Source organism: Sparus aurata, chromosome 22 (assembly GCF_900880675.1).
Source record: "Sparus aurata chromosome 22, fSpaAur1.1, whole genome shotgun sequence".
Classification (NCBI taxonomy): Eukaryota; Metazoa; Chordata; class Actinopteri; order Spariformes; family Sparidae; genus Sparus; species Sparus aurata.
In genome coordinates, this window is record NC_044208.1 from 14,144,974 (window position 1) to 14,160,665 (window position 15,692).

General features: G+C 41.2%; 1 protein-coding gene across 9 annotated transcripts in view; it reads right to left on the bottom strand.

Moving 5' to 3' along the window:
• Positions 1 to 15,692, bottom strand: part of lama2 (laminin, alpha 2) — a 226,251-nt gene that overhangs the window by 51,070 nt on the left and 159,489 nt on the right. For 7 of the 9 annotated variants that reach the window (XM_030404447.1, XM_030404445.1, XM_030404440.1 and 4 more), the window contains 7 exons: positions 14,863 to 15,015; positions 9,467 to 9,591; positions 9,254 to 9,340; positions 8,928 to 9,121; positions 4,220 to 4,362; positions 3,089 to 3,187; positions 392 to 503 (listed from right to left, as the gene is read on the bottom strand). In XM_030404447.1, the coding sequence (XP_030260307.1) occupies positions 392 to 503; positions 3,089 to 3,187; positions 4,220 to 4,362; positions 8,928 to 9,121; positions 9,254 to 9,340; positions 9,467 to 9,591; positions 14,863 to 15,015 (913 nt within the window). The remainder of the gene's footprint in view (positions 1 to 391; positions 504 to 3,088; positions 3,188 to 4,219; positions 4,363 to 8,927; positions 9,122 to 9,253; positions 9,341 to 9,466; positions 9,592 to 14,862; positions 15,016 to 15,692) is intronic. The other 2 variants (XM_030404444.1, XM_030404448.1) reach the window with 1 other exon arrangement.

Here is a 15,692-nt window from a genome sequence, read left to right on the forward strand (position 1 = left end):
GGGTAACAACACCAAAACTAGTCTTGATAGCAAGGACACTTTTCTTTTTGCAGCATTCATTTCAAATTTATCTCAACTTGTAAGTCGTTCTGAAGATGCTACGTCTTCATTTAACTGAAGCTTTTTAATATCCTCTCTGTCAATATAATTATTTATTTCATTAGCTTCTCTTTTCACACAATCCCTTTCTTATCTATATCCCTTTATACTCTAATGTAATAACCTAAATTTCCCACAGGGATCCCTTACATTTAATACAATGTAATATAATGCAATGTGCTCCTAATGACGGATGAAACTGGTGAGAGAGTAGACAGATAAATCCAGAAATCCCAGCTGACAGGATGTGGAGGCAGGCAGGCAACGGAGGGGAAGGTGGTGTTTCTGCTACCTTTAGCTCCAAGCAGCGTATCCCTGATGAACTGCTCCAGGTCCTCCGCTCGCTTATGAATCCTGTCAGCATCATCCTCCACCTGCTCTCCATCAGCAGACACCTTAGTGGCCTACACACACACACACACACACACACATTATAAAATAGTAAACAAGTATTGAATAAGTGAACGTATCGACTACTGTCTAACTAAGGGAAGGAAAAGATGGAGGGATGAGGTCTTAAGGATGTAAAAGAATGACAGATGATGACAGCAGTACATACACACAATCAATGAGTGTGGTGTACGTGGGTGTGGGCGCAGTTCAGTCTGTTGACCTTCCGTCTTGTTTATTAATGCACTCACATGCCAGAACATACACGCAGATGAATGAATTATTGACAAAAAGAGAAAACACAACCTCACAAACACCAATACACAGAGAGAGAGAGAGAGAGAGAGAGAGAGAGAGAGAGAGAGAGAGCGAGAGAGAGAGAGAGAGAGAGAGAGAGAGAGAAGGTAATTATTGTTGTGACTTGACAAGACCTTGCTATATCATTTTAGCTGGTGTGTGTGCGAGTGTGTGGGTGTGTGTGTGTGTTGTGATAGCATCGCTGTCAACAAATGTCAAGGCCCCAGTCCCTAAAAGGCTGTATATCTTGACAGCATGGATGTGAGTGTTATTTTTCCCCACTTGGCACTTGTAGACTCCCCCCCACCCACCCACTCTAGGTGTTTTCTTCTATTTTCGTTATCTCCTCTTAGCTACATAACTGTGACTGTAAAGATCGTTAAGTTAAAAACAAAAAAGAAAGGGGTTTTTGCATTCCGTATGGGCTTAAATAAATAGGAAAGCTTTTGGGTGTTTTTTTGTGCAAAAACATGACAATTCCTTCTTTGTAAATCCTTTAGATAAAATGCTTCATGTATTTGGGCCACAGGGACCCCCCTAAGAGACTCTATTTGAAGTGACTTATTAACATTACTGGATGGTAATTTATTAGACTCAATCAGTACAGGGTGCTCTGATCTCGATCTTTGATTCCAATCCTTATCCGGAACCAAGTGCTTTTATATACTGTTCTAACTTGTCACAATGGACCTCAGGGGGATCAGAAAGCCACAACCTTGCTTTGTGTCATCTGGTTTGTGCTCATTTAATTGACATTTATTTTGGAATATGCACTATCAAAGTATGATATAAACCGGCATAATAATCTGTGGAGTATTTGATCATTTCTCAGCCATCCAGCTGCTGGTTATTCTGATGACGGACAGTGAAGTGGGGCCGGCTTTTAGGGGTGTGTGGTCTGATTTATTTAAGATCATGATCAACAGTGAATATCTCCTCCATCTTCCTTTGAGCTGAATCGTATAGATATTTAATAGTATTTATGTCCTACCTCCGTATCCAAACTTCACATGACCTTACTGACCTCACTGATCGGTGAAAGGCGAACACTTCAACAGAGAGTGATAAGGCCAATAGCCAGATGCTTTTTGGAAAAATTACTTCAAGCCACTCTTCTTGGGTTGATTTGGCAGATCCAACTATTTCTAAGGCGGTATTGCATTTTAACCATGCAAATGGTCTACTTCAAGTCTACAGGATATTTCAAAATTTGAAAAAAAAAAAAAAAACAATAATTGCAATTTAAATCAGAGCCCAACTGATACTGGACTTTTGGGGCAGATTCCGATACTGACATTAGGGAATAAAAAAGTTCTCATATCGATATTCTGAGCTATATTTTACTGGTTACCAGTAAAGGAGTATATGTTAAAGTTTTACAATAAACAGAAATGAGAGCAGTACACTGAAAAAATAAACTTAATAGGGATGTAATAATCATTCATGACCCTTTTCTTTTCTGCATTATGTTCTGTAAAAAAAATTAAAAAAAAAAGGTTCCATATCAGCGTTGTCATACTGATATATTTCTGATAGTCCTGTAATATAATGGGTCAGACTCCATTGTCATCCAGCCAATACATCAAATGGGCTTTAATTTTGATTGTGTGATTGCATTAAAATGGATCATGATGGAATTTCTTTGCCAGATCACCCATGCATACCTGCATTATTTCCTCATTCTGAAGCCCTGTCTATAGGATTTCTATGTCAAAATCCATCTTTGAGATTTTCATTATATCTTTTGTATTTACATGTTGCATTTTCATAAAATGTGCAAAGAGCAGAAGGTACAAAGGGGTTGGAGCCCACGGGTTTATTTTTACCCTGGGCCCCTAGCAGATTAATCCAGGTATGGTGCCCAGGGGTGTAGTGCCTCATAATGTATCCATGATTTATCTGTCTGCAGTCCCAGCATGTTGTCCACTCAAATTTGCACTTTGGCCGCTCAGCTGGTTGATCCCTTGACAGCCTCTCTGACACTTAATCTACATGTTAGAAAAGTGTTTCAATAGTTTTCTTGACTGCTTTCATGTCAGTCAGCATGCTGCAGCTGCTGGATGGACCGTGTTGTCTCTCTTGCTGTGTACAGCGCTTGTCATAGAAGTAACCAGACTTGGGTCTTTGCTGTTCTTTGTACATAAGTGTCGGCATAAACCATGCTCCCCGTGACGGTCTATATTTTCTCCATCTCGTTATGTTAGAGAAAGATGGAAACAGAGGGTGAAAGAAGGACAAAGAGGGAAAGCAAGACAGACAACGTATTAAAGTCGAGCCACAACAAAAACAAAAGTGTCTGCACCCTGCTGTGTAGTTGGTCCATCTCAATGACCAGTGATCCCAGGTTTGAGTCGGCCAGCTGCAGTAATCTCTCCGGAGCTTTCTGAGGTGACAGCATGTGCTGCGGGAGAGAAACAGAGAGATGAAGGAAATACACTGAGAAATGTCTGACACATTCTGGCCCGGGGCTAGGCTTTTGAACTGCTTGGCTCTGCGCTGTAGAGCCAAAGAGGAGAGGATGAGCAGGGGAGAAATAAGGAAGGAATTAAAAGGAAGACATACCCAATCAAACTAAATATATTTGAATAAACTCACAGTAAACATGGTTAATATGGTTAATTTGTGAGAACAAAATTATGAAATGATTAATAAACCACATTTCATTGAAAACATGGTAAGTGTTAAGAAAGTTTAATTGCACTGTGTGCATCATGCTGTTGACAAAGCGAATGATCAATGGCCTGAAATGATGATTTGTACTCGAGGAGGAGGCAAATTAGGAAAAACTTAATGTCGCTTTGAAAACAATTGAAAAAAATCTCACTTTGAGATTCTTTAAGATGCTAATGACAGGGTTCTTCTAAGTACTTCAGGTTGAGTGAGCTGAATGAGGAGTGGGCCTTCTCACTGGATGACACATAGAGTTTAATATGTTGACTTTAACTGTCTCTACAACATCTACTTTACATTCTTTCATTATGTACAGTATGCAGATGAAATGCTCTGATGCTACTGAATGTCAATGCTAATCTAGCTTCTTTAGCTATGCTGACATTTCAGCCGGCAAAAATCAATGGCAAGAAATGAGCCTATTTTTGTCTCTTTTTAAGCTTTTATTTTTCTGCTATTATTACAAGTGTGCAGGAGTTTACTTGCAACTGTTGATCTGCTCATGCTGAAGTTTTCCTTTTTCAAATCTTCTTCCGTCTTACATGAAGGAAATTACAAAGAATTTGCAGCAGTAAATTTGGGACTCATACTGTAATTGTCTACTGTACTGCTGTGATAAAATGGAAAACTATATATAGCAACGGTAACTAAGGCGGCCTGGCCTTTGCCTGACAGTCAGTTAAAGACAAAGTGATGATGTGAGTAAATTGAGAGCAATGATGACACCATATTGAATTAAGACAGGTGCAGAAACTGATCTTACCTTGAGTTCGTCTGTCATGTTCTCAAAGCGGTACAACACCTTATAAGGTGGTGGGAGGGGCGTGGTCAGGGTGACCTCGGTGATGATGCGGAAGAGGCGGTCCATGTCGCTGATCAACAGGCCAGAGCACTCGTCATCACAGGCTAGAGGAACAAATGCAAACACAGAGTTAGACACAGCTAGAAGGGTGTGTGTGCATGTTCGGCAGTTTGAGTTTTGACTCGGCATACAGAAATAAGTAAACGGTGAGAAAGGAAAAAGACAGAAAGGAAGGAAGTCATATATGTACATTTTTACTTCTGAAAGTGGATGTCTGTGCTTTATAGAGTGTAAACACGTGTATGTGATCGTTGTGTCTGCTTGTGTTGTTTAAGTGACTCTGGCATCAGAAAGACAGGGCTGCCGATGCATGAAATTCAGCGCAGAGAGGCAAAAGCACCTATTATGAGCAAACACTGCAGGCTAAAAAACACACATACTAAGGCGAGCACACACTGGGGAATTCACTAAGACAAACACATACACATTTTTTTTTCTTTTTTTGCATCGCGCGTATGTGGATTTCTCTTCCCTTCTGTAGCCTCGGGCTGATTTATTGCAGAAATTAAAATTTCTGACAAGGGAAATCAAAGATAAATTAAATAAAATAAAAACTGTTTCTCATCTATCAATCTCTGACAAAACCAGAACACACAAACACACCAAAGCGCTCGTGCAGTCACACACACACCTAAACGCATACAGGTACAGTAAATGTGCAGTGCATTGTATTTGGGAGTTAATAGCTGCATGTCAGATGGAAACCATTCAAGGATCCCAGAAACGACAGATTGTATTCACTCACTCCCATCATTCTATGCTGTCTGCGGCGCTGGTTGCTTGCCTGTTTGTACAACATTTGACTAGACAGACCTGAGATTGTCAAATGAGCTCGTGTGAGGAGTTTACACAAGATGGTGGTCGTTTGGCTACCTTAATGTTTGCTCTGAGAAGTACTGAGTCTTTGTTGAGATGATTCAGCTGTTTTGGTGTCTCACACTCAACTGGTCTACTTTGTCTACTTTGTTTTCTCAGAAAGCGGACAACAAAAGAAGTAATCATGAATGTAACCGTAATGTCTACATTGGCTTTCGATGATCAAGTTCTCAGTGGGCCAGTGCACGGAGCACTACGTGTCACAATGTGCTGTACAATGCAATGCTTGAGAACAAATTCTAAAAGTTGGAATAAACTTGAGGGAACATAAAATTCCTTTCTTTTAAGGCAAACTGTGGGTCAGCAGTCCACTTGGTAAAATTAAGTTGTCTTAACACCGATTTGCAGAAGTTACACCTGATACTATTATCTAGATAACAATAGCTAGATAACTAAGACTTGGCTTAGGGCGACTTAACACAAAGTCAAAAATACATATAATCTACTGTTTTAAATCCAAGATGTGTTAAGTTTATTAAATGCAGCCATTTTACTTTCATAACCTGGTTGACTTCATGTTAATCAAAGGAAACATTGTTGTATTATGATCAGAAAGCCACTAAAACATGGTTGGAATCAATATAATTTTTTGCTGTGCATAGCCCGGGAAGCTTGTTGATAAGATATTTTTTTAATCACAAGGCAGAGGAAAAAGTTGAGTTTCCCACTGCTCTGTTTCTCAGTGTATCTATTTGCCCCATGAAACTGTATGATAAAGCATTCCTGTATAATAGCCCTTTCAATCGAGGTAAAGTATAATAGCATATGATCTCTCCTATGTGTATAAGTGTGAGTTACAAGGTTTTGAAAATAGATGGAGAAATATCACTGCCTTTGTTTTCCAGACTTGCATTGTACTTCCTCTGCAGTTCAAAAAACAAACTACTTTGTGTAGACAAAGTAGACAGTTACATTCATCCATGTCTCAGTGTTTGTTTCCTCCCTAAGTGGTTATTTGTTTAGCGTTATTGAAGACTGATCAAAGGACGGAAATAAATTACTACACCAAGGTGAATGAAGGAGGACACCATTAATGTTTCCAGCCCACACAGCACAGGCAAGAATGATCACCCATGAGTAGATGCATGTTTCCTCCTGCATGGTTACGCGCTGTAGTTGGGCAGAAAGAAAATAGTTCCCACGTGAAACTGCTCACAACAACTTCTGTGGATAATCTTGAATAACCGGGTCATGATTTCTGCTGTTGAGTGTTTTTTTTTTTTTTTTTTTTATGTTTGTATGGTGCTTTAAGCACTGCAAGCTGAATGCCACCTCGGCCCATTACATTTGAGAGAGGGCAGATATTTTCAACATAATCTAGATGGATAAACAGCATTACAGGCTACAAATGTGTTTTTAATTTTTGGCTGATCTGTCCCTTTAGTGTTTTCCTCCAAAGTTTTTAGCTTTGTATCTTTATTAGCCACACGCTGGCTGCTGTGGTGGTGACCGCAGAATTCTAATACAATGCAAAGCCATTAGACTTGTGGTCAGGGCTGTAACAGATTAAGCTGCACAGCCGCTATACTGTACATTTTTCTATCCAGTGATGCACATCATCATATTCTTCCTCCACGGTGTATAAGAAGTATAGCATATTATGATTTATCATCACAGCCATAGAGGCTAGAAGCCCCACGAAGGCCCAAAGTAAACCTCAGTGATCGTCCTGGGACCAGTTTAGCACACACATGCTTCACACTGGAAATTCACACACACATGCACAACATATAAGTTCAATAAAACACACCTGTGCCTGTGTTCCTCTGACAGTGACTTACAGCTGGTCAAGTTTTGGTTTAATCCTCGTAGAAAATAGCTTTTGCGGCGAGTCGCTCGCCTTGTTGCCTTGGTTTCTGCAGTTAGTTTCTGGCACCATGACTATTACAGAGCCATTAAGTTTATGAAGACTAACACTATCATATCTAGAACAATGTACATGTAAAATACAGCACATGTTAAAGGGTAATTCCACCAATTTTAGTTGTTGGTGTGGGTTAAATTGCATTGTGGGTAATGTAGGCCCTGGGTTTTAGAAAGCAGTAAAAGCAGCAGTAATCAAAATCAATGCCACAGAACCAGAGATCTCGCTCTTTAAGGTCACACATTCTACTTCCTTTTTGAATAATGGTGCAAACATTACCCACAATGCAACAGATGGAACAATAGAAAATGGAACAATTTAAAAAAGATGCTATGTGGACACAGGCCATTAGACAGATGGCCAATTCTCACATGTTGCACCTTTAATCCACTGTAAACAGAGTAAATATCATAGGTGACACATTTTGTGCACAGCCATTACTGAGGTCGTATTACTTACAGTATGCCTCACCATACAAATTGGAACATAAACTCTTATGTGGTTGTAGGCGACATTGAATAATGCAACCCATTACATCACAGATTGAAATTTAGCTGCATCTCACCGCAAATGATGTTACGGAGACGGGAGCGCTACCTGCATTTCCCTCGTTCAATATTACACGACACCTCGGCTGTGTCTGATGGAAGAATGGAAGGAAGAGCAGAGTTGAAACGCAGGGTGCAATCACTCTTCAACAAGTGAACAGCAGTCGGGTCGCTCCACTCTGTGTACACCATCAGGAGTTGTGATTATAGTCTAGACGTGGAGGCTACCGGTTTGGTGTCAGGGTGCACTGCAGCACTTTGCACTGCCAATTTATGGACACACGCTCTGTGTCTGACCACATAAAGACCTGAGCAAGCAATTTCCTCTCTGACCTGACAGCAGCAATTTCACATCAGCCTCCATCTCGCAACCTTTTCTTCTATATTCTCTTACCTCTAGACATGCTAATGGTGCCAAATTGGCCCCGCCATTATGGTCATATTAAGTTTAAATTAGCTCCAAATGGCATTGAAATTATTTCCTAAATGACTTGAATCTGACTTCTGCCACGATCCCCTGTCTCCCATGGCAACCAGAGAAAAGGGCTTTGACTGCTCATTTGCATTTCATCACCAAAATAAAATAAGAATCACAACACCAGGTGATGATGCAGGGTGGTTGGCTACCAGAGAGAACAGAAGACAAGAATTATTTGACTAACGGTTATACGCCTCCGCACTCCAGTCAAGTTTCAGTATGTATCCATGTCCATCCAGTCTCTTATAATATCGGATATGTCGTAAGGACTAAATTGGAGATATTGAAGTTATCATTATACTGTACAATGTGAAATGTGCATCTTCATGACACCATATTCAAACATCAAATTTGAGAAAATTCTTTCAGACGTTTCTGAGATACGGCCTTCGCGAAAATGGGACGGATGTGAAGTCATGGTGACTTCGATATTTGACCACTGAATTCAAAACACTTAATCCTTAAGTCCAAGTTGACATTTATGCCAGATTTAAAGAAATTCCCTCCTGGTGTTTCAGTGAAGCAAAGACAGTTTCAAACCAAAAACGTGCGGCTTTGACTATGATGAGAGTCCTTGAGCCCTTTTGTGTGAAATTTTGTCATTGCAGATAGAGGCCCTGAAAAAGGATTTTAGCTCTAGTTGATAGCTTTTATCTAAATCATCAATACAGAGATTCCGATTCTTAACATTTAGACCAGATGTCCAGTAAAGGAAAGACAGAAGGAAGGGACAAACAAAGAAAGACAGAAAGACAGAAAGAAAGAAAGAAAGAAAGAAAGAAAGAAAGAAAGAAAGAGGAGCACCAACAGCAGGCTAAATAAAAATCTGAGAGATAGTCTTACAGATGATCCCAGCAGGTCCACACACATGCCTGTCCATGCACTGGTCACACGACTTCCCCGTTGCCCCGACCCTGCAGGGGCATTGGCCTGTGACTTGGTCACATGGTCCAGACAACGCCCCCCACGGGGAACACTTACACTCCTCGCAGCGGCCACCCGGCATTCGCGGGTTACCATGGTACCCAGTAGAACACCTGGAAGAGAAGAACCACAGGAAGAAGGAAGGAGGTCACTGCTACTGTTGTTTCAATAAGAGGTTTCCATTGTGTTTAATTAAGAGTGGTGGCCAAAAGGTGTATAGGATCTTCCATCTGCGTGTCCTTCACCTTTCACAGTATTTTCCCTCATACCCCTCAGGACAGGCGGTACATCGGTAGTTGTCGAATCCCTCCGCTACACAGGTTGGACTGAAACTAGCCACGGAAAAGAGTTGAAAATGCTTCAGAAAAATTGCCTTGCAAACATAAAAAAATATTCCACGCTGATAACGTAACAGAAATGTACACGAACGTAACAGCGAACGAAATAAAGCGTTTTACTTGTTCTCCGGGATGGTGAGGGGACAGGCGCAGGGTTTGCAGTCGTCATGGAAACCTCGGACCACACCGTAGAATCCTGGAGCACAGCGTTCACAGCGATCCCCCTCCGTGTTGTCTTGACAGTTCTGCAAACACAAACACATTAAATGAAAGTTAAATTTGTGTAGACACTAAATTGACTTCCATTTTTTGAAATTTCCATTCATCCTCCAAATAAACACAGTTTCACACAGTGTGTTGTGTGAGCATAATAAGGCAGCTGTAACACAATTCCCCCCCCCCCCCCCGCCCAAAAAAATCTCCTGCTGCTTATCCAGAAAGCTTTTCATCTTTAAAGGGAAAAAAGCAAACTCATTTTCAAATTAAATTAACGGCAGTTAAGCTACACTTTTATCTGCATGTTGCATTTGAATATTGCCAGTGGCACAATGAAAACGACAAACCAGATTTGCATGGGGGAGAAGAAAAAACATTTTTCAGCGTTGAAAAAAATGAATGTATTCTACTTCACATATGCTAAGACTGAATCATATTTCAGACACTCTCTCGGAGAGGATATTAATATTCACAATTAAGCTGTGTACAATCCCTTGTATGTGCTTGTCTCGACTTGACAATGAGTAATTGAAAAGACGACAGATGGGGTCACCCATCATCCTCTTCTTGATTACTGACAAAATGGCACTGGGGAGGCTTGTTTTTTTGGTGAGTGACATAATTATCCCGGCATCACTGGTTGATTTACATCGATACCAGATGAGAAGCATTAAAAAAAAAAAAAAAGACTGGCATACTGCCATCATTACACTGTTGGTTCACGGCTGGTGAAATGTTGACAACATGCTTGACAACATGTTGACAGAATGGAAAATTCAGTTCAAATATCTTTCGAAGTTAATAGCTGCCTGTCGTTTAAATTCTTATTTCTACCAGAGAAAAATAGATGAAAAACAGTCATCAGGTGATATTTATTGACGTTTATATTGTATGAAAAATGTGATTGTGCAGTTACCGTCTTCACACATCCAGACTGTAACTGGGAAATACCCGGTGTGATCGCAGCTGCTTCTGCACTGCGGATCCCTACTACCAGAGCAGCGGGGAAGTCATTACTCATATTTCTTTTCACCACCCACAGTTGTCTGGGCCGTTCTAGGGCCTTCACACACAGAAAATATCCAGCCTGGACTATTTTGTGATAGGAAATGCAGCCGCCCATACAGGCAGTAATGAATGGCTTTTGGGCCCGGTCCCACTCCTGCATGATGAGGTGCTGTGAGACCGTGCATGGTGGCGGCCAGCTAGCTGTTAGCTGACAGGTGCGATCTCACACGTCAAAGAGTTTAATAAGCTTCCTTTCTCAAGAGCGGGGCCATCTAAAATACTCATTTACTTTCCGGGGTCTCACTCACCTGTTATGAGGAGGGCCACAAGGGTCCACTGACACACACAGCCATAAATGTATCCAAATATTTCATATTCAGAGATGTTTATTGTTATTTTCAGCTTATTTCTGCTATGCCTATCACACATCCCAACACACACACACACACACACACACACACTTGTATGTCTGACAGATATTAGGACCAAAATACAGTGTGTCTCCACTATATGTACACATTGCATACACCCAAACACACAAGCATAATGTAAACTCACATATATTACATACTGTACACAAATGCAAAGTCCTCTCCTCTCACAGCCCCGGGGTTCTGTCTTATGTGTTCCCCTTGTTTGTCGAAAAATGGGAACTTCAATCAGTGCAACAGGAAGTTGCCTCCTAACGAGGCAAGTCATTTCCATTAACTTCCTGTGTTCCTCGTTACTGCTAATTACCACAGAAACAAACTCGTTTAGCATTTTCAATTTAGCCCGCTCGGTTAGAAAATGCTAATGACGCTGTTATGGAGAGCGAGATGGAAATGGGCAAGGGAAAAAAATGGCTGGGAGGCAAGAGAGAGGGAGAGAGAGCGACAGAAATCAAAACACAAGAAGAGGGGGGGCAAGGTAAAAGAGAGGGGAACAAATTGGCAAAACTGGAGAAATTAAGGAGAGGTGAGAAAGAAGGAGGGGGGCGGAGGGGGAGATTGGGGCACAGAGATATGAGAGAACTGAGGGTGAAACAGAGAGAATGGCGGGCTGATGAAAGAGGACAAAGGAGGGGTGAACAGATAATTGAGGTAGGGAGGGAAGAGAGTTTGGAGGATGCCGATTAAAAGGAACATGAAAATTAGACTAAGGAGAAGTACAGGAAAAAGAAACAATAGACGGAAAATGCGAAAAAAGGAGATTAAAGACAGACGAGAAGAGGCAGAAAAAGAAGAAGAAAAGACAGTAAAAATAATTAGAAAAACCGAGAACATTGGAAAGGAGACAAAGGAACATTGGCAGCTACAATGGAGCAAAACTATTGTCTGGTGCGCAGGGAGACACTTGGTGACTTCAAGGCTGACTGCAGCCAACATTTGTCTATCATGACTGCGCCGGTGCTAATTGAGTCTATTATACAGATGATCTCATGGTACATGAAAGTTTGGGAGTTACGGGCTTTAACCCAAACTTTCAAAGTGGATGGCATCCCTTTAAGAGAAAAAAACAGAATTCATTTTTACAATTTTTAGGGTTATAACAAGTCGCATTAAAGGAATGGTGGGTTTTTGGAAGGGGACGCACTGGAGCCAAAAAGTAAATATCAGTATCAATGTACGCTACTATTTTCACTGCTTTACCTTGCCACCAGGTAAGCCTTTTCTGGGTCAAGGGAACTGAGGCCGTCCCATCTCTCTTTACAAAGCACACCAAACTTCTTAGACAAAAACACTATTTTTACTTTGCAGAACAGAGGAGTAGCTGGTTTACTGACGCCCCTATTAGTTTGTTTGTGTTTTCGTGTGACTTTGGTGTATGCAGACTAACCCTTGAAGTCTTACTTTAAGACAAACAAACTGACCGTTGAAGCAGCAGTATACCAGAACAACTCCTGTTCTTCTGCGAGGTAAAATTACTGTTTTTGTCAAGGCAGTCTGGTTTTTTTCAAGAGTGCATAGATGGATATCAGACCTCAGCTTCCTGATGGGAAGGGGATTGTCTTACAGCAGGGTAAGACAGCGATATTTTCACAGACTTTGTATTACTATGATTATTTAGTGTCTAAAATACCTTTTTGTCGAGATCCCCATCTATTTAGCTTCCTGCACCATTATTCAAGCGGCTTTTCCATACTAGAGATAGCAGTTGGCATGCCCCCAGTTTGGAAAAGCCACTGGCATTCATACAACCCTAAATAAAAAAAAACCCCAGAACTATTCCTTTAAGCTGGTGACAGTTACTTGATTGTTACATTTCAAATGAAATTAATCAGAGTGAAGATTACAGAAAAAGCATTTTTTACATAACTGCAGAGCCTTTTAGTCGTCCTGTTTATATGCTCTTTACTCAATAATCAGAGAGTCACACTAAATGCAGCACTCTAATTTGAGCAAGCTTTTCACGAAAAATGGAGCTCCGCTGGAAATATTAGATGAAGGATGGTGAATTACTCGCAGCACCCTCCATATTTCATTATGTACATGTGCAAAATTAGAAAGTGTCAATTTTATGAAAAGGCTCCAAAAGAATGCAGCTGCCATCATCTTTCAGAGTTTGTTTACAAGTGTTTATACCTATTTATCTTACTGGTTATTCAGTGCAGTGTTGTTTAAACCCAATCAAGCCAAATAATTAAATGGCTCCTCATCAGCTGTCCAGAATGTGTCTCAGTTGGTAGATCCTTTTCTGACAGTATGAGCAGATTTCTCTGCAGCCGTATGCAGTGATATTCTCTCAGTCCACTGGGGTTTGATCAGATCAGATCTGAGTGATGACCTCTCGGCAGCATGTGACCAACTGCTCCCCGAGGCCAAAGTCCTGATGGGGACTCACTGCAGAGCTGACCAGACGGAAAAGGCTGGAAGTGACTAACTGGTATCGACTGGCATGTGCAGATTTATCTCGCAAGCCGTGAGAATATGTTGAGAACACACATTTTCACAGTAAATAGCAGGATACTTACACCTCCAGACAATTTTCAAGCACTTTTTAAGGCGCATTTTCAAGCTTAAAAATACAAACTTTTTTTTTTTAATAAAAGCAACACAGCTACCATCTCAAGTAGTTTCAAGAACTTTTCAAACCTTGAAAAAGCTATTAGTTCTGTGGCATGCTGTCCTCTTGCCAATTTCAATACAGATCTCACTTAAAGCAGCACAACAGGTTTGTGAGGTCATTTTCACTACGACATTGTCATGACCAAACAAATTCATGATTCCCGAATTTATAGATATAATCGGGATACACAGATATTTAAAAAAAAAAAAAAGCTAGCAATCAAATCCATCTTTAACTTTCTTTACTCTGTATTCTCTCTTTTTTGGCAAATAATTACGGAGAGAGACGTACGTGGAGAGAAAGTCTGAAACCATAACTGTAAAAAAGTGTACAAAAAGAACAGTTACTACCAACTACTCAAATACTAGTGAAATTACTCGATTAGCTGGATGAACTTATAAATAAAAAGATGCACAAGGATCTTCACTAGAACAAGATGATATTATTGTATGTGCAATGTTACCACAATATCAATATCGGGAATCTCGCACTACTGCGACACCCCTAACGGTCACATTTCAGTATCGTCATATTTTTTGTATAGGTTTTGGACCATGAAGTCAGCCAGTGATTCTGCATAAGAAGACGAGCTCTATTGAAGTCGGTGCTCGTTTCAGCAAAGCAAAGCAGTAGTCTGTCTGTCCCAAACACATTTTTCTGTTGTCTCCGGCTTCCCTCCCCAGCAGTGGACCGACGGAACTCTGTTTGACTCGAGCACCAAACACCGAATTAGCTTATTTTCGAACAGTGACAAAATCAACCTACAACAATTTCATGTCAATTACAGTTGCAGCCGTAATGTGCTGATCCGTGACATCAGCTTGCGTGAGACTACCTGTTGAATACATTCTGTCTCAAACTGTAAAGAGTCAACAGTCAGTTTCTTCACCCAATCTGTTCTAATTGTGTATCTTAAGATCAACATCTCCCATCTTCCTAAAAGTAAGGATGTAGCTTTGGGTCAGATCCAGAGGAGAGGAAATTACACAAAATATGAATAAGCCCTGGGTCGTTAATTATTGCAGGGCTAATTACAGTACCTGACACACACACAGAGACACACACACACACACAACACATAACACACACATACTTTATTCTCTCTCACCTCACTTTCTTCTCCAGTAAGCTACCTGGCATATGGCTCTTTGAGGGGTCTCCAGCGGCAGAACACACACGCACGCACACGCACACACACACACACACACACACACACACACACACACACACACACTCTCATTTACCTGGCATATGGATGTCTCAGGGTCACAGGTGGACGAGTGCCCGCTGCATTGGCACTGAACACAGCTGCCCATGCCGGCAGCGGTGGGCACCCTGGATGCCGGAACAGATGCCAGGGAGCCGGCGCGAAGGCGGTAGAAACCTGCAGCACACTCCTGCACACGGAGACAGACAGACAGACACACACACACACACACACACAGAGACAGACAGACAGACAGAGAGAGAGAGAGAGAGAGAGAGAGAGAAAGAGAGAATGACTCAGATAATGAGGAGAGATTCTTAAAAAGCTGAGAGACAGAAAAACAAGATCCTGTTTTGATAGCATGTGTTCCACAGTAATCCTACACTATGCATGATATTGCAATACACACACATCCACGCACACCCTCAACAACTACACACATGGACCCACATAATTAGCCCTAATTGTTATTTCTCTGGGCAACTGTTGACCACTCTCTCTTTTCACACACATACAGACAATTAAGAGTTATTCCCCTCAGTAACTTTTGAACACACACACCCTCACGTACCCGCTCAACACAGAAACATGCACACACACACACACGCGTGCAGACATGCAAGGTAACTCTCTCCCTCTCTCTCCTGTTCAGTAATAATTAATGGAGTCCATTTAAAGAGCCATCTGTTCCCTCTGCTAGCGCTAAACGCCCGTTTAAAAATACTTTATTAACAACGACGGCAGCTACAAATAGAATGCCCATCTGTCAGGCAAGCCCTCGACGACCTGAACATTTCAAGTTTAGCTACCGTTTGCTATTTGGCTTCCATTTGGCACATTTTCAACAGTATCTGTAGCTTCTAAATT